Here is a 19,673-nt window from a genome sequence, read left to right as displayed (position 1 = left end):
CCATATCCCCCGCCTGGAACGTCGGTTGTTGGCGCCGGTGCTTGTCGGCCTGCTCTTTGTAAGCAGCCTGTGCCTCCTTCAGCGCCGCCGTGATTACTGGCCATGCTTCCGCGATCTTCCGTCCCCAGTCGCTGGCGTCCACCTGGGGTTCCGGGGGTTGAGGTAGCTCCGGTATGGGGACGAAGTCGCGCCCCGAGACTACTTCGAACGGGGTTTTCCCCGTGCTCGTGTGGACGGCGTTGTTGTATGCGACTTCGGCGAACGGGAGCAGTTCAGCCCAGTCGTCTTGGTGGTAGTTCGTATATGATCGTATAAATTGCTCTAAGGTGGCATTAAGAACCTCAGTGGCTCCGTCCGTCTGCGGATGCCAAGCCGTAGATAGGGCCTGTTGGGTCCCCGTCAGCTTCAGGAAGGCCCGCCAGAATTTGGAGGTGAACTGTGTGCCCCTGTCGGTCACCACACGTGCGGGACATCCGTGTAGCCTGTACACGTGGATGAGGAAGAGTTTGGCTAGTTGTTGTGAGGATGGGACCGACGTGCAGGGGATGAAGTGGGCCTGCTTTGAGAAGTAGTCCTTCACCACCCAAATGGCCGTTTTCTTCTGGCTGGGTGGGAGGTCCACTATAAAATCCATAGAGATTTCCTCCCATGGGCGGGAGGGTTCTGCCACCCGTTGCAATAGCCCCGCGGGTTTGCCTGGTGCCCGTTTGGCCCTAGCGCACGTTGGGCAGGACGCCACGTAGGTTTTTACGTCTCGCCTGAGCGCGGGCCACCAGAATTGGCGCCGTGTTAGGTGTAGGGTCTTGAGGAACCCAAAGTGTCCCGCTTGCTTGGCGTCGTGTGACCTATGTAAGATCGCCTGGCGTTGCGAGTCCGGGACGTAGATTCTGCCTTCCCCCCATGCCAGGTCTTGCGCCATCGTTACCTTGTCGGGGTTTGCCAGGAACCAGGGGTCGGTTTTGAGGGCGGCGGCGAGGTCCGTGCGCATTCCCCCTGGTAGTTGCGGTTGGCTTCTTTCCGTCGCCGGTTGTCCCGCCGTCGGCTGCGCCGTAGCGTCGAGCTGCCTCCGTGCGCCGCTTCGGGTGGTCACGGCCATCCCCAGTTGCGAGGCGGATAGGACCGTCCCAATGGTGTCTGGGGCGGGCTCTTCGTCTTGGGGCAGCCGGGAGAGGGCGTCGGCCAGGAAGTTCTTCTTGCCCGGCATGAACTTCAGCTGGAAATCAAAGCGGCTGAAGAATTGGGCCCATCGGACCTGTTTTGGGCTAAGGCGTCTAGGCGTTCGTAGGGCCTCGAGGTTCCGGTGGTCCGTCCAGACCTCGAATGGTTGGGTGGCTCCCTCGAGTAGGTGACGCCATGTCTCTAGTGCCGATTTCACCGCGAAGGCTTCTTTCTCCCAGACGTGCCATCGCCTCTCTGTCTCGGAGAACTTCCTTGACAGGTAGGCGCATGGTTTCAGGAGCCCCGTGGAGTCTTTTTGTAGCAGGATGGCTCCCAGGGAGAAGTCTGAGGCGTCGGCTTGGACCACGAACGGCCGTTCTGGGTCCGGGTGCGCGAGGATTGGCTCCGTCGTGAACAGCGCTTTCAGCTTGTCGAATGCGGTCTGGCACGCGGGAGTCCAATTCAGCACTGTGCCTGGGTTCTTGGCGCGTCGGGTGTCCCCCACCCCTTTGGTTTTGAGGAGGTCCGTTAAGGGGAGGGCTATCTCAGCGAACCCCCGGGCGAAGGACCTGTAGAAATTCGCGAATCCCAGGAAGCTCTGTAGTTGCCGTCTGTTGCGGGGCCGCTCCCAGTTTAGCACCGCTTCGACTTTTGCGGGGTCCATTTCGATGCCGTCCCCGGAGATTCGATACCCCAAATAGTCTAGGCGCTCTTTGTGAAACTCGCACTTTGTAGGCTTTGCGTAAAGCTGCGCCCTTCTGAGCTTGTCGAGGACTTGCCTGACTAAGGTTACGTGTTCCTCGTGTGTTTTTGTGTAAATGAGGACGTCGTCGATGTAGACCAGGACCCCTTTAAACAGATGTTCATGCAGTACCTCATTGATGAGCTGCATGAACACCCCAGGGGCCCCCGCGAGTCCGAAGGGCAGTACCTTGTACTGGAAAGCGCCTAGGGGGCAGTTAAACGCCGTCTTCCATTCGTCCCCCTCCCTGATTCGGATGCGATAGTACGCCTCGCGAAGGTCCAATTTGGAAAAGACTTTGCCCGTGGACAGGTGGGCGAGCATGTCCTTCACCAGGGGTAAGGGGTATTTGTTGGACAGGGAAGCCGCGTTTAGGCCCCGGTAGTCGGTGCAGAGCCGTAGGGTCCCGTCTTTCTTCTCCCGGAATAAGACGGGGGCTCCGACCGGTGAGCATGCTGGCTCTATGAATCCCCTGTCTAGGTTTTTATCGATGAACTCCCGGAGGGTTGCCATCTCCTTCGGGGTCATCGAATAGATCTTTGGTCTAGGTAGGGGGACGTCGGGCAGTAGGTCGATCCGGCAATCCGTCTTGCGGTGGGGGGGTAGTTGGTCTGCCTCTGCCTCTCCGAAGACCTCGGAGAAGTCGGCGTATTGTTCTGGTAGGTCTGCTGTGGTAGCGGCGTTGTCTTGTGTGGTCGCCTCCGCTCGTCCTACCGTGGGGTTGCTTTTGCCAGCTGGTACTGGTGCTCGATACTCGCCGTCGCCGAATGTGAAGGTGCGGGTCGCCCAGTTGATCCGCGGGTTGTTTTTCGCGAGCCATGGCATCCCCAGGACTGCAATGGGCCGTCCGATGGGCGTGACTACGAACGATGTGCGCTCGGTGTGAGTGCCCATTTGCAGGGTGACCGGCTCGGTTTGTAGCGTGGCTGGTTTCCCTCCCGCTGTAGAGCCGTCCAGCTGATGGAATGCCAGCGGCGTGGGGAGGGGGAAGCAGCGGAGGTCGAGTTTGGCGACTAGGTCGGGGTGGATGAGGTTTTTTGAGCACCCCGAGTCCACTAGTGCCGCGGCCGTGGTGGCTCCGTTGCCGGCAGAGAGTTGAATTGCTGCCAATATTACGGAGCTTTTGTCGTTTCGTTGAGGTGGTCCGCGTTGCTGTCCCACCGCCTGCCTCGCCACGCGTCTCAGGGCAAGCGGGGAGCATTTCCCGCCGGCTGGTCGGGGTCGGTATTGTCCTCTTCTCCCCAGTAAGCGTCCCAGCCCTCTTCCGGTGTCGCTGTGGCCACGGTCATTCGGCGGTGAGGGGGCGGCCCCGGGTTGGGTGGTTTGGGGCTAATTTTCGGGGCGGGCTTGGGCGCGCTGGTCGGCGGTCGGTTGGCGAAGCAATCCGCCGTCTTGTGCCCTAATTTGCCACACCTCCCGCAGGGCTCCCGGTTGAACTTCTTTTTTGGGTATATGGGGCCGGCCATCCCCCCGTGTGGTGCGGGTACCTTTTTCCCGACGTAGTTTGTGTCTTCCGTGGTTGTCATAAGGAAGGTGCGGTGCGCGTGTTCGGCTTTCCCCGCGAGGTGGATCCACCCGTGTAACGTTTCTGGGTCGTCGCGGTAGAGGGCCCATTGGAGAACGTCGCGGTTGAGCCCCCTTTTGAAGATTTCCAGCAGGGTGGTCTCAGACCAGTCGCAGACCTTTCCCGCGAGGGCTTTGAACTCCAGGGCGTAGTCAGGGACCGTGCGTGTGCCCTGTTTAAGTCTCTGGAGTGCGCTTTTCGCCCGTACTTTAGCTAGGGGGTCTTCGAAGTAGTTTTTCATCTCTTTGATGAAAGCAGGGAAGGTGGCGAGGGCGGGGGAGCTGGACTCGTACAGTTGGACGTACCAGTCCGCCGCCCTGTCTTGGAGTTTGATCGCCACGGCGGCGATCTTGTCGGCCTCGGAGTCATAGGAGTGTCCGTGCCTCCCCATGAACTCCCTAGCGTTGGTAACGAAAAACGAGAGTTTTGAGGGGGTCCCATCGAAGAAGATGGGGAAGTCCTTTGGGGCCCGGGCGTTTTGCGCGGCCCCGCCTCTCGCTTCCCGGGGTGTGGTGTCGGCCGCCTGTGCCGTCTGCTGGCTCTCCGCTGGCCCGTGTGGGTTCGGTGCTTCGCTCGGGGTGTGGGCTTGTGCGGGGACGTCGTTGGGTGGCGCGGGGGGCATAAGCGCCTGGAGCATGGTCCGGAGTTCCGTCAGCTGAGCCCGCATGGCCGCGAGTTCAGCTCGTGCCTCCTCGTCCACAGCCCGCGCCGCCGCTGGGGCCGGTTCCGTTGGCGCGTCCTCGGGGGTGGGTTGCCGGTGGGATTCATCGTCCCTCCGCCGCGGGTCCGCTTCCTCCTCCGTCTGATGGGTGTCTCCGTCGTCCTCCTCCGTGTTGAGCACCGTGGGGCTGTCGCTCCACGCCCGTTGCTGGGGTGCGATGTGGGGCGCGGGGTCCTCCGCTGGTTTCGGAAGTCGTGCTGCTCCCTCCCGCGGTCGGGTTGCCTCCGTCGCCATCTCCCCTTGGGGTTGGAGCTGAGGCTCGGGTCGGGTGGGGTGGGCGTCCATGGCTCCGGGAGTCCGCGGTGCCTCTGGCCTCGGTCGGTCCTCCTCTGTCTCTTGCCGCGCGGCTCGCCCTCCTTGTCCGCGCCGTTCCGGCCTCATCTTGTTGGTCTTCTCGCCGTCTACTCCTCCCGCGGCTCGTTGTCGTCCGGTGGGGCTCGGCGAGGCTGAGTTTATGACTCTCAGCTTTATGTCATGCGCTGCCTACCTCTGAATAACGTTCAGACGCTGGTTTGCAAATCAGGTTCTGGTTTATTTCAGGGCAGGTACAACGTTGGTAGAAAAAAGCTGAGAGTGACAGGAGCGCGCCGGTGCGGGGTTTAAATACCCCGCGCCGGTCAGCGCCCCCTCGCTCACGGTCACGTCACCCCCCTTTGTCCCATGCGTTGCCCTGCCATTGGTTGAGGGTTTCCAGGATCGCCCATCCTCAGGTTTCCATTCTTCTGCTGATTGCTTTCAGCTGGGCGATCCCCGTTGTATTGCCGCTGATGGCTTGGGTGGCTCCGTGATTCGTTTAGCTATTGTTTGTTAGCCGTTAGTCGTTGTGGGTTGATGGCTACTTAACTTGTGCCCCTTCACTTATTTCCTTGTCATTGTCATGAGTGCCATTGCGCTGATGACTTTAGCTCAACGGCACTCATGACAATGGTGATAAGACTGTCTTTGAAACATGCTGGGAATATAACAACTTTGATTATGTTGGGTTCTGTTTTAAAACTATTAGCCACTTTGGGTGCATTAAATATGTAAGAGAAAATAATGTAGGGTGGGTGCACCTGATCGTGGAACATATTCTTAGAATGTAGCTTTTTCTATTGTGGCAGCATGTTGTGCCCGCACTAACAGCCAAACAAAGACATGCTCCCTTTTTGGGGGGAGATGGGCAGTGATAGAAATTTGAACAATCAATCAATCAAGAAAGAAAGAAAGAAAAAGAAAAAGAAAGAAAGAAAAAGTACTTTTGTGAGAACTGACTACAAATATCTCCAGGTGTGCCAAAGACTTATAAACCCATGCAAATATGTTCTACTCAAGAACAAAAGGGCTAGGGTCAGCATCAGAAATAAGTATCTACCAAAGCTAACCACCCATTTTAGACATGGATGGCCTACTTTTTAGGTGGTTATGAGATGGTTGGAGCTATTCCTTAAACTATTATTTGCATTACCCACTTGCCTTGCTAAATGAGGGCTGCGAGCCCTGAAACTTGAGAAAAAGACATTTGCATTATACTAGAGTTGGTAGGCTTGGACTTTTTTTCCTCTTGTCTTTCTCTGCATCACATCACACACAGTGATGGAGCCTGAGAGAAAGTGTTACCTGGGTGCAGTATTCAATCCTCTCCAGTACAATGGCAAAGTGTGGCCTGTCTTCAGGCTGGTGTTGCCAGCACTGGGTCATTATTCGATATCTACAATAGCAGAAGGAGAAAAATGGTGAATGGCAATAAAGTGGAATGATTTAGGTAGTCCCTCAGTTTGTCACTGCATAAAGGGAAACAGTATAGCAATCAGATTTCTATTAACCTTCAATTTATATTATCATTCAAAAATGAAATTTTGATCCTCATCAATTAGCATCATAGCTGCAATTTGGCTGATAACAACAGAATGACATTCAGAATTGCTTGGCTAAAACTAGATACTTAAACTAGATTAAGTTGTATATTGGGTTATTGCCCAAGTAATCACACATTTTGTGATTGTGTGTGTGTGTGTGTGTGCAATTTTGAGTCAGAGTTGACTCCTGGTGACTGCCTGGACTAGTCCCTGCAGGTTTCTTGGCAAGATTTTCAGAAGTGGTTTGCTGTTGCCTTTTTCCTAGAGCTGAGAGAGAGTGACTGGTCCAAGGTCATCCAGCTGGCTTTGTGCCTAAGGCTGGACTAGAATTCACAGTCTCATGGTTTCTAGCCTGGTGCCTTAACTACTATAACAATTGGCTCTCTAACATCCATCTACATAATAAAAAATGTGGAATCCTTGATTATCAATTTCTTAGAAGCATGAGCTTATCTGTACAATGCATCTATACAGTTATCTACTATTAGATAAATTGCATTTAGATTATTTACAAGAGGGCATGCTATGGACCCTGTCCATGAGGGATTGCCAATTGGCAGGATCCAGAGGAGGACCTTCTCTGCTGTGGCACCTGCTCTGTGGAACAGCTTACCCCCGGAAGTAAGACAGCCCCCCCTCTCCTGGCCTTCTGGAAGGAGGTGAAAACATGGCTATGCCACCTCGGGAATAGCCAGTCTTGGGGGTGGCTGGTGCTGTGATCGTGCCAAGTACAAAACTATTGCCATCTTGAATTTTACATTTTATATCCAGTATTTTTATAGGTATTTAAGTACTGTTTTTACTGATTGTTATTTTATTATCTGTAAGCCGCCCAGAGTTGTCATATATGAGATGGACAGCAGAGAAAGTTGATAAATAAATAAATAAATAAAGTATTGAATTAATGCCAGAGAATAAGAACTTTGAACAGTAGAGCAGCTATTGGTTAGGATGGGCTACAATGGCTGGGACGATTCATCAAAAATGGGCATCTCTTGAGACTAACAACAGCCATCCTATGTCCTAACAATGAATCCATTATTCGAGATGCTGATTCTGAGCCAAAAATGGCATCACCTGCATATGTATTAACAAGTGTGGGTGAACTTAAGTTTTGCAGTACCACAAATTTCTAGAAAATAAGAAAGAAATTCCCCAAACAGCTTATTTTCAGTGCCCACTGAATGCTGATTGCTTGGTACCAAGGAAAGGAGTTCTCCACTTTGCAACCAGTTGCTTCAAATGCTCCTTGCTTTTTCAGACAGGTGACATGCATGCTTGTCTGACTGACTGTATGTACACATATCCACAGCAGAAAGAATTCAGAAGCTAAAGACATGAGTTGCACTTATGGAGCATGAAAGATTTCATACACAGGGCCAGGACAGTTTTTTGGTGGGTCCATCCTTCCTCCACTTGTGACGAATTCCAAGACCTCCTGGTTACTTTTGCTGGGATAGGGCATATATCCAAGGGAGAATATTTCCCACAGCAACACTCCAAATGACCTGGACACAGAAAAGCAAGAAAGAGAATCACAGGTTTATATGTGGAAACCTGGGCAAAGTTATCTAAACTGGGGAACAATTCTTGCAACCCCCTTTATGTTGTACAGTTGCATGCTTTCTAACTATTCCCTAGGGATGGCTTTGGATCTACTTCTTCCCATAGTTTGTTAAGGAGTTATGGCATGGATCTTACACTGTATTATTTGGCAGAAGAAAGAGCCATGCTAAAAGAACCACGGGATGAAGCCCAGGACTTTTCATGAAAAAGCATTGCTTCCAGCAGAAAAAAAGGAAGTGGATAGGGATGTTTTGAACCTCTGAGCAGCTGTTTGCTTGCAAAATGGATGGAAAATTCTGAGCAAGCCTACCAGGTATCTGTTTTCGATGTGAATATCCCTTCCATGAAGGCTTCAGGTGGCATCCATTTGACAGGCAGCATTGCACACCCTCCTTTTCTGTAGTAGCTGGCTCTGCAGACGAGGACAAGAATATTAACCAGAGTTAAGTATTGGCTCCTTCAGCAATTGATTGAAGTGGGTGGCTCTGAGAGCAGGGCTGATGGCTGTGGTAAGGCTTTCTTTCTGAAACAATATGGCAAATTCTCCCACTTGTAAGAAAAAAAGGGAACATCCTCCTTTTACTTTTGTAAACAACGTAAATAGCATTCATAATTATTTATTAAATATAATGGCACCCTTAAATTTGTTTTAAGCAATATTTCCATTTTTCTATGGCAACGGTATGAGTATGAGGAGCCAAACTGTGACAATAATTGTAATATATAGTCAGGTGAGAAATCCAGGGATGTACAGTACCTGTTCTAAGAAGGCCAGGGGGCAAGAGACAGGCATTTCTATCATGTGGGAGGTTGAATGCTTTCTCCCACAGAGCAAACAGAAACTCTGGGGGTAGAAGTAGAATTTAATCAGGAATATTGTGTGGAGAAGGAGGGTTTGAATCTCTATTCTTTAGGATAGAATATAGAACCCAAATCTTAGAAAGTGCCCTAGAGATCTATAAAATTATTACCAAATTAAATCTCTAATGTAGTAGAAGAGGACATTTTAAAGGCATTTACCAAAAAGGAAGATGGTCTTAAGTCTCGGGTGATCCTCATAACAAGGGAATAATAGACAGAAAAGCAAAATGTGGCCCAATGCTCAGCTTCTCAACTTCTCGCCACTTCACCCACTCCCATCTAGATAGGCCAACTCCATATGAATCCAGTCCTGGAGATTCCTCCCCCACTCCCCAAATAAATATTTGCACATGACACATTCCACACAAATAATATTACTTTAATTATTAATGAAAACGAACAGTCTAAAATTTGCAAGTTAATTAATCCCTTTCTATTGTGCCCTTCTTTCTCACAGATAAGCACACTACTTACACAAAATCACACAAGACAACACACAAACTAACTTAACACTCAGACTGCCCTCCTTTCTTCCAGTAAAAATGGCAAAAGGTGCAAAAAAAGAAAAAGAAAAAGAAAAGAGAGAGAAGAAAAGGAAAATATACATAGTAAAGTGGTGGCTGAATGGGAAGGGCAGGGAAGAGGTGAGAAAACTGGATAGAAGCAAGGCAGGAGCACCATATAACTCAGCAGAAAGGAAATGGGAAGAAGCCCCAAGTAGGGGTTACAAAGAGTTGAAATTTCCAGGCCCTCCCAAGCAGCAAGTAAGCTTCATGCTATTCTTCAAAGGGATCTTGCAGAAGGTCTGCAGCCATTTGCACCTCTCGTGCAAACCTCTATTTCCAAAAGAGTCTTCTTTTCAATAGCTTTTGCTATTCTTAATCAGAGAATAAAAGATCTCCCCCTCAGTTACATCTTGGAGAAAAACTTGTCTCCTTATCTGATAAGTATGTAAATACATAACTGGAGAGTAATGATGCTAACTGTATGTACTTATAATTCAGTTTAAATCTACAGGAAATCAAACCAAATCTAGTTTTTTTTTTTTTCTGGCTCCACCCACTCCAATATACTGTGCCATTCCAGGCTGGCAAAAGCCATGTCCCCTTGCAATAATGCTTTAGTTCAGATCTGGATTTCCTACCCCACCTTAAAGTCATTTATTTATTTATTTTCATAGGACAGCAGATCTGATCATGGCTCTTGTCATGTTGTCTTTCAGTGGTCTTGTCATGTGACAAAATTGGTCTTGGTTTGGGCTCATCTGACAAAGGATAGAAAGAAATGGGGTTACCTCATTTGCAACTTGGGCCAATTTGAGTAAAACCTGCACAGATGATTATTTCAGTCCTAGCTAGCTACAGTATGGTGCTTCATGCAGGTATTATAAGTGATATGACTATGTAAACCAGCCTTCCAAAGCTGGAGCTCTCTAGTTGTGTTGGGACTATGACTTTCGCCATTTCTAGCCAGCACAGCCTAAAAGAATACTAGGAATTGTAGACTTGCCTTAGTTGCCTCACATACTATAAGCCCAACATATAATAGGCCTCATTGTCCCGGAATGAATAACATCCCGAACAATTCAACTCTTTATGTTTTACATGTTTACTGCAAAGAATGTGTTCTTACGGGGAAGTTTTCAACTTGCAAAACCTCAAGAAAATCCCCATATCCAGCCTTGCTTATAAAAAGTACTAGCTTTTGATCTGTTGCCAGAATCTATACAGAATCATGTGGTGAAGTAATTCTCCAGCCTGACATTAGAGGGCACTGTGAAGACAGCAATGGTGCCTTATGGATAAGATGTACTGCACTGTGTGTCATTAAAGTCTTCCTGTTTAGCAACTGCAGAATCATTAATCCTGGTGCCTTGGAGAAATTCCAGAATGAGTAATTAGATTCTCCTGACCCTTCATCACCCTTTTTATATGTGGTAAACAGAGACTGTAGTGGAGGAGTGTATAGGTCAGGTCAGCACCAAGGAGGATAAAGCTTCAAGATAAGATCCTGCTGCTCGGTGTGGGAAAAGTGGAGAAAAGAAGGTTGGCGAGGTTTGCTGCCAATACAGTACCGAGAGTGGCTAATGAAATAACAATAAAAGTAAGCCAAGGAAATGCCACAGAATGAACATAGAAGTTTAGGTACTAAGCTGGCATTTGAAGACAGCATACACATTCTCCTGAGTACATCAAAATATAAATATCTGAAAAAGACTAAAGCATATAATGAAATAATCCTGTGGAAGCCTACATTCCTTTATATATATTATATATAAAGGAATGCCATATATTCCCTTATATAAGTTATATTTCTTACCTATATATGTCCCGGGCCATCCCAAAATCTCCAATTTTAGCTATTCTTCCAGGACCTTTACAAGTAAGGAGGCAATTTCGAGCAGCAATGTCTCTAGAGAAAGAACAATTGGCTGTTTTAAAAATGAATTAATGCAATTCAAATACACCTTTGAAGTGGTATCCTAGACAGAGTAGCCGTTAACTCACTGAAAAACTAAGTACAAAACTCATTAATTATTGAACACACTCATTGTTCGTATCAGAAAGCCAAGACAGAAAATCCAGCAGTACAAGACTTCAAACTTGCTTTGAAAGAGAGGAACTTCTATGTAGGCCATCTTGAGCTCCTGAAGGAAAGGCAGGATATAAATCTATCCAATAAATTTAAAAAGTATAATACTTCAGTTTCTTTTTTATGTTCAAAGCAGTACACCTCTAGGGGGTGGTAGTACACAACTATTCTTGTCAGTAGGTGGCTTGAATACTTAGCCTGATGCCAGTCAGCCACACACCAGACACAGAGAATAGTCCCTCAACAACAAATGCTTCTCCTACTAACCTGTGAATGAAGTGATTTTCTTCCAAATACTGACAGCCGCAAGCAATGTCACGAGCTACATGGAGCAAATCCAGCATCGTTAGGGAGGAGGGATGGATCTAAAAGGAAGAATCAAGGAGCTATTTCAGGAATATGAATTACTACTGATTTAGACAATTAGAAAGGGCTTACAAAGATTTTTTTTAAAAATGGGCAGCCACACAATCTCTTCTAATTAGGTGTTCTAACTTACTACAAAGTTGAGTGTACACTTTTTTTAAAAAAGCACATTTTAGGTCACATTATTGCAATTCTACATGCTTCTTCCTAAGGTCTTGATCTCCATTGCCTTTTCATAGAGATCATCTTCTTACTTTCTGAGCAACCCATTTTCTCTACTTTCTCTGTTGAGAATAAACAATTCTATGCAAAGTAAGCATGAATAAAGGGACTAATTTTCTAATCAGCAAAAGGTTGACTGAAAAGCCTTTGAAGTAACTTCCAACTATGTGAATCTATTGCATCAGGAACTGTAATTTTCTAGTGCTCAGATCAGATTTTTTATTGCAAAACCTAAATTCCTGAAGAGGCAGCATAAAACTAGACAATAAAAATAACACTTCTCAAATATTTCCCCCCATTTCAATTACCCAAGGAATTATTTGCCAGAATGAGCATATCTCCTGTTTTGAAAGGCAGATTCCTTCCAAATCAAATCAAATCAAATCAAATCTTTATTATGGTCAAAGACCGGCATAGGGAGGATGGGGTACAGTCTCCTTCCAAATCAGATCCTGATAGATCAACAGAGACCACAGGAGAAATTATTTCTGGCATGATATGTGGCATTTCTAGATTTTGATGTCAGACCAGAGGAGATTATAAACAAAAAGCAATTTTTATTGGACAGCTTCAAAAACACTCATTCAATTGGCCCTGACCTGCCTTATTTTGTGATACAAAAACATCCTCATCTCTTCAAATTCCTTTCTAAATTCCCTAAATCCTCATAATTCTCAGTTCACATCAAATTCAGATTTGCTTATCAAAATAGAAACATTATGTCTCTATGTTCCTTCTTAAAACATTTACATTTGCAAACCCGGCACTGAGTAAGATAATTACTAGGAGTGTGCAGTTCCTTTTAGGGAACCTGAAAAATCAAATGCAGGAAAATATGGCCATAAAACAAACTCTGGCAGTCTGATAGAACTGAACTTGAGAATGGATGACTGTGAAGGGTCAAATACTTAAGTATTTCAGTACTGTAGAGAATGATCAGACAAGAACTTCCACATTCATGTTCACTGACTTCAGAATGCTCCAGACTGTTGTTTCTCATCCTAATGCCAGTACACCCTGCCTCTGCCCCTGAGTGTGAAATTCTCCACCTCATGTATGCAGGCAGATTTCCTCCCCCACTTCTGCTAAAAGGAAAAATAGCTTATCTTTTTTTTTTAAAAATGGAGAACAGAATCCCCGGAGGAGCTAAATAAGTAGGTCTTAACAGCACCAGTCATCCCCCAATTAAAGATAAGGATTTCTAGAAGACCAAGAAGCAAGTCTAGATAAAAGTCAATCAGGCAGGAACTTCTGATTCAAGGAATTGTCCCTTGGGTAGACATAAGTAAATGTCTAGTTAGTATTAGGGTAGGGATATTTATCTTCAATCTGCTTTTTAAGATGTTTATATTGTCTATTAGAGCTGTGGAAGGTCAGTTATTGCATGTTTGATACATCTTGGGACACATCCCTCATATTAGTAGATCTATCCCAGCTTGTGATCTGCTCCAATCTTGTATTATCCTTTATCTTTTTTTTCTTTGGAGAGATCCTTCTCAAACCACTTTCTCTGTTTTGAACATCTCTATATTTTTCTCCTTTGCTGCTGATTGGTTTACCAGTGACTGCTTAAAGCAGCAAAAGAAAATTTTGCATTTTCTATTTTTACTTTTTTAAAATAAAGTAAATTTACTGTGAAATTGTTTTATCTCTGAAGAAGAGGGGTGTGTGTGTGTGTGTGTGTGTGTGTGTAGAGTCCATAGTCTCATGCCTCACTGTATAGAGCTAGGAGGTGGTATTACAGAACTTACTTCATTTTTATCAGCTTTATTTTTCTGATATTTGCCAGTAAGGCTACAGGCTGTGAGATCCATATCTGCTTCATATGCCAGGGTTAAGAGGGAGTATAGCAAGTAAAGGCATCCCATGGAAGATAAGGGTTTGCAGCAGTAACTACCAATGTACTACACTAGGGCAGGACTTCTGGGAGATAGGATTGGGACTCCCACCTTTCATCCAACTAGCTCAGTCCTGCCAATGCAATATTTTTATTAAAGCAAAAACAAACTGAAAGGAAAGTCATGTTTATCTTTATTCATTTTTTTTCTAAAGTGGATTCTTTTGTGCATGTTTCTCAAATAACACATTTTGATTTACTCTTCCAATTTTTTTTATATGCATATAATACATGACTATTTAATGTCATCTTCAAATGAGTAATATTTTGAAATGGATTTTAGCAGACATCGAGCACTGCAGACTTGTTTATGCTGCAAGAGATAAAGATTTGAAAGAGAATTTTTTTATTTTTGCAAATATAGCTATCCCATGTTGGGTTCCCAAGCTTGAGAAGAAAACTGTGCAGCTAAAAGTTGTAGTAACTCATAGCTATACCCAGCAATATCTCCTTGGAAAGGCAAACATTTGAACAGACTAAAACTATTCTTCTGCCACAGCACCTGCTTTTTGCCCTTCTCTTCCTGCCACTTGTCCTTCTCTGAGAATAGCATTGTAGGACAATTCAATACTCTTCTACTATTGAAAATCGATTATGTGCCATCAAGTCAGTGTCAACTCAGCAACCATATACAGTAGACAGATTTTCTTCCATGATGATCTGTCCCTAACCTGGTCCTTTAGGTCTTCCAACAGTGGATCTGTGGCCACTCTATCCACAGTGCTGCTGGTCATCCCCTTCTTCTCCTTCCTTCCACTTTTTCCAGCTTTAGAGCTTTCTCCAGAGAGCTGGGTCTTCATGTAATGTATCTGATAATTTCAGCCTGCTCATTTGTGCCTTGAGTGAGAACTCTGGGTTGATTCATTTCTTGGTTTTCTTGGCTGTTCATGGTATCCTCAGGAGTCTTCTCCAACACCATAGTTCAAAAGTGTCAATACTCTTTCCATCCTGCTTCTACAAACTCCAACTTTCACTTTCATAGAGTGTCACAGAGAGTACTGTTGCCTGGACTATTTTTATCTTTGAAGCTATAGACACATTATGACTGAATATCTTCCCCAAGGCCTTCATGGTTACTCTGCCAAGTGTCCGTCTGTGGCATATTTCTTGACTGCTTGTTCCTTTACTCCTGATGGTTGATCCTAGAAAGTAGAAGCTATCTACCACTTCAATATCTTCATTGTCAATTCTAAGACTGATTGCTGTACCTGTTGTGATTAGTTTGTTCTTTATATTTAAATTTAGTTCCCTTTTTTCACTGTGTTCCTTGATTTTTTACTAGAGCTTGCAGATCTTTTGTTTTTAGCTATCAGAGTAGTGTCATCAACATAGTCCAGATTATTGACATTTCTTCCTCCAATGTTAAAACCACACTCATCTTCTTCCAATCTAGCCTCCCCCAATATATATTCTGCATATAGGTTGAATAAAGAAGGGGAGCCTTATTTTACTCCTTTGCCAACCTGGAACCAGTCTGTTTGTCCATACTATGGCTTTCTGACCTGTCTGTTGGTTTGCATGAGGACAATGAAATGTTCTGGGATTCCCATTTTTCTAAGTACATTCCACAGCTTTTTGTAATTGACACAATAGAAGGCCTTTCTATCATCAGTGAAGCACATATTCACTCCTTTTTTGGTATTTTTCCGCTTTCTCTATTATCCAGCATGCATAAGCAATAATGTCTCATGTTCCTTGGCCTTTTCTAAAGCCAGCTTGAACATCTGGCATCTTCCTTTCCATGCAGAGATCTAATCTGTGTTGGATGATCCTAAGCATTATTTTGCTAGCATGTGAATTTTTAGGATATTGTATGATAGTTTGCACATTCTGTTAAGTCTTTTTCTGGTACTGTGATGTAGATTGATATTCTTCCAATCTGTAGGATACCATGTCATTCTCAGGATTTGCTTGCATAGCTTGGTTAGAATTGTTACTGATTGTTCTTCTGTTGCTTGGTATATATTAGGACTTTAAAGCAGTTCCTGATGTTATCCTTGAAATTGGTGTGTGTATGCTCAAGATCATAATGTGAAAACTGGTTAGCTGCCTTCTTCCTTTTCCTCTGCTTCTGCTTAACTTGGAACTTGCACATGAGCAGCTCATGATCTGTCCCATGGACAGCATATTGCCATGTCTTTGATGCAATAACTAAGGTCTTCCAACTCCTTTTAACAGCAAAATAGTCAAAACTGATTGCATTGTAGCCAAGTACTGTTCTTGCTATACTCTTCCTAACTATAAAAGCAGTGCCATTCCTTGTTTCTCATGTCCTGAATAGTAAATAGTGTGTAATGGTATGTGGGAAAGACCTTGGGAAATGGGGTGTAGAGATGCTGCCTAGGAAATGGTCAGGTAAGAGACAGCATAGCTGTAGTGGCAATGCGGAAGACCATTGTTATTTCGAGGAGTTAAGTGACATATGTTGATTTTCTCCCTCACACAAAGAAGATTAGAGTTTATGTTGAGTTATGCTGATGTTTAATTGGCTTGTTTTTATTTCTGCTTGGCATGAGAAGGGGGGAGATAAAGCCACAAGACTGAAAGTTTGTAAGTCCACTCCCCCAACAGCCCTCCGGAACATATCTTTGTTTGGAGTGGAGAAAGAGAGATAAGAGAAAACCCCCAGATTGTTTTGTTAAGATCTATAAAACTTCCCAGGCTTTTGGATGATATTATAGACAGGTGTTTTGGGGCCTTGGGAATCCTCCTAGTCAAGGTCAGATCTCATAGCCTGCAACCACGGAAACATGGTCACAAGGTTTGAGGGCCAGAGTTTGATAAAAACTCTTGGGCTCACTTTTGGGGTTTGAGAGCTTCTGTACAGATCCAGTGCACTGGGTGCTGTAGAACAATTTTGCTACCTTAGGGGCATCCCTGGTGCCTTGGTCAGGAGGCTCCTGGCAACATAAAAGGGATTGGGTATCAACTTGCTTAGGTATGTTATGATTTCTTTCTTTATGCTATGCTTTTTATGCTTTTGTTTAATCTGCCTAAACTGTGTTTCTGGTTTAAACTGTGTTTCTGTTTAACTCTGTTTGCTTAAGTTTATAATAAAGCTTAAAGTTTCTTTACCCACTGGCATGCTTATTGTCTCTGGATCTAAAAGAACCAATTGTCTGAGCACCTGATCACTGCTTGGACACTCGGCAGAACAATAGCCTGTGGAGCAAAAGGGTCAGGAGGGACCCTCCCTAAGTTTTCGGACTGTAAAGGTGACAGAGGGAGAATTGTACTTTTAGACTTGCAAGGTTCTACTAATGTAGCTTTACAATAAAGTAAAATTAGCTTATCTGGTCGTGTTTCCTGTCTGGTTTACATGGTAAGGTTGACATAGTGTGATCTTCTGACTGAAAGTGTCTAAGCCTAGTCCATCTCGATTTGCCTAAGATGTCAACTGTGGCTGTTTCATTTCATCTTTCACTGTGTTGAGTTTTCCTGTGTTCATGCTTCTTACATTCTCTGTTCCTACCGTAATTCTATCTTCACAGCTTCAGATTTTCTTTTCCTGTATGGCAACATCAGCAACTAGATGTCCCAAAGGCTTTAATCTAACCATGTCAAAAACACCATTAGTACTCCAAAAGATCCTCAGCTCTTCCTCAGTAGCATGTTATTTATTTGTTTTCTATCCCGCCTTTATTTTTTTTTTAATCAATAACTCACGGTGGGGAACATACCTATTACCCCTTCCTCCTATTTTCCCCACAGCAACAACCCTGTGAGGTGAGTTGGGCTGAGAGAGAGCGACTGGCCCAAGGTCACCCAGCTGTCTCTCATGCCTAAGACGGGACTAGAACTCTCGGTCTCCTGGTTTCTAGCCCAGCACCTTAACCACTAGACCAGACTGGTTCTCTGGGGGGCCCCATAACTTGGCACTATATTGTCATTCATTTTATATTTTCCTATCCCTGTGGTTTTCTTGTTGAAAATACAGGAGTGGTTTACCATTGCCTTCTCCTCTGCAGTGTGAATTGATGCCTTTGCCTAAAGTGATAATCTGCTTCCGGCATCTTGCTGTATCACTGCTGCCCAATATAGGTGCTTGCTTGCTTGCTTTAGCTTGGCAGCTGGGCTGACCTTTACACCTTGGGTGACCCTGCTGGGAATATATACTCCTGGGCATACACTCTGGATGTTCTTGCTCATCCCTCCCAGGAAGACTCCCCTCCCTTGCCATGATGAGGCAGCATAGCAGGCCTTTGGAGGAGGGAGCATTGAAAATAGGCTATATAGGTTTTATGTAAAGTTTTATGTAAAGTTCTTGTCACAGTTTGGTTTAAGGGGAAAAAACCTCCTGTACTGCCTTTTATGTCTGCTGAAGTAGATGCTCTTTCTCCGCCAAGGGCAATTTAACAGAGTAATTTGTTTGAGATGTGAAGAGTTTGCACCCATTTTGAACAGAGATGCAGACTGCAGGAGTAGCTTTGAAATGCTGAGGAAATTCACTTAACAGTTCTTGGTTGCTCTTGCTTCACCCAGATGACAGAATGAGGCAGCCAGCTAGAAACTATGTAGCTGCCATTTTCAGGAATAGGCTGGGAAGCGTTAAAGCAACACCTTCCCTTGTTAGGTCAAACTTTCCAAAAGGTGACTGCAAAACAAACTGATTCCATTGTTCAGCATAATCACTGCTCTAAGCATCAAGCTGCAAGACACAACGGAAGGAAATTAATGCTTTTCTTCCCCAAACCTCTCCCAATTGCTTTTCTAGTGCACAGAAAGCTTTTAACTGCCTAGAAGATTGTTATGTTTTGAGCTTCTTAGATTTCAGTCCCAAGGATATGAACAGTCTGATATTTCTACCTCTATTAGTATCATATTCTTTCAGGAATAAAATCTTCTTTCTATTAAAAATGTTCTGAATTAAGCTGAAATGGACATGGGAGAGGTGAAAGGAAGAATAGTAAGTCTGACTAAAAAAAATAGAGGGTGGTTTGAGCAAGCTGTGAGTTTATCATCACGGCAGGCATCACTCAGCTTCGTTTTGTAGCCACCAGAGCTATTGAAAATTGTGCCACCAGAATTTTGAGGCAAAATCTTTGTGTAAACAGAGATTATATGAAAATAAGGTGCAGTAGCCTTAACATACCTATTTTACTTTCAAAAAGCATCCAACCCCCTAAAATAAAACAATACCAACACTCTAATTCTAGCTTTACATATGAGCATCTTAACTCACATTTTTTTTTCTAACAGTGCCTAACCTGACTTTGGTTCAGAGTTTTCTAGCATTGATGTGGACACCTATGTACCATGTTCTTTCTCAAATGTGGCATGACCCTTATGGTAGTCTTTTCATCTCCTGTCATATCCACCCATTAACTCACATTCAGTGTTGGCTTTACCCCTTAAAGTATTTTCTGAAATATCTCCACCTTTCTGAACTAGATGCTATCCATCACCTGTTAGCTTATCCCCAGAGGTGTATCTAAAAGCTGATTTAGTCCCTTTCTGATGTTATGTATGGGCAGTTTGGTTTTATTTTGGTTCAGGTGGAAGTATGTCTCTTTTGTAGAGATTTGGTTTGGGCCAAACAGTTTCCCAGTGCCTAACAAATCTAAACCCCTGTGCCAGACACTATCATTACATGCATGCATTGAGATACATGGAATTTGCATTTCTGAGAATGCTGCATAGACAATCCTGGACTTCAGACTTCTACCCAGTGGTGTAAATTTGCTGTCAAAGACTGACCAATCATATCTTCCAATGTTGTTGATGCCAGTGTGGATCATTATTACTGCCTTCTCCGCACTATCCAGCAGCTTATCTAGATGGTGCTTGATGTGAGCAACCTTTACACCAGGGAGGCAAGTCATCATGCAACCTACACAGCCACCTCTCTGGATTTCTAATGGTTATTAGACTTGGTTTAATGTTACACTTATTTCAGCGTTCCCCTTCCCCTGCGCTCCTCTCTCGCTCAACTCCCTTGAAAGACTCCCTTGCTCCTGGAGACCCTTTCTGATCTCTCATTCTGATTGCAAACTCTTGGCTGCCTCTCCTCTTCCAAGGAGTGCTGTACTCTCTGGCGATACCACTGCATTGCTGCCACACTCCTTAGTGGGAAACTGCATCCAACAGTTGCAGAAAGGTTGCCTGCCCTGGTCTGTGCAGTTCAAGACGTTCATAGACCTGTCTCT

The 19,673-nt window shown here is 45.1% G+C and overlaps 1 protein-coding gene across 1 annotated transcript in view; it reads right to left on the bottom strand.

The window, feature by feature from the left end:
- ALK (ALK receptor tyrosine kinase) overlaps positions 1–19,673 on the bottom strand; it is a 693,943-nt gene that overhangs the window by 2,817 nt on the left and 671,453 nt on the right. Inside the window, exons 24-28 of the mRNA XM_063289507.1 lie at positions 11,310–11,407; positions 10,770–10,862; positions 7,900–8,001; positions 7,397–7,531; positions 5,785–5,875 (exon numbers count right to left, since the gene is read on the bottom strand). Of these exons, the coding sequence (XP_063145577.1) occupies positions 5,785–5,875; positions 7,397–7,531; positions 7,900–8,001; positions 10,770–10,862; positions 11,310–11,407 (519 nt within the window). The remainder of the gene's footprint in view (positions 1–5,784; positions 5,876–7,396; positions 7,532–7,899; positions 8,002–10,769; positions 10,863–11,309; positions 11,408–19,673) is intronic.

Source organism: Candoia aspera, chromosome 1, assembly GCF_035149785.1.
Source record: "Candoia aspera isolate rCanAsp1 chromosome 1, rCanAsp1.hap2, whole genome shotgun sequence".
NCBI classification, from domain to species: Eukaryota; Metazoa; Chordata; class Lepidosauria; order Squamata; family Boidae; genus Candoia; species Candoia aspera.
The sequence above is the reverse complement of the archived record's forward strand: the minus strand, read 5'-3'. Positions and strand labels throughout refer to the sequence as shown.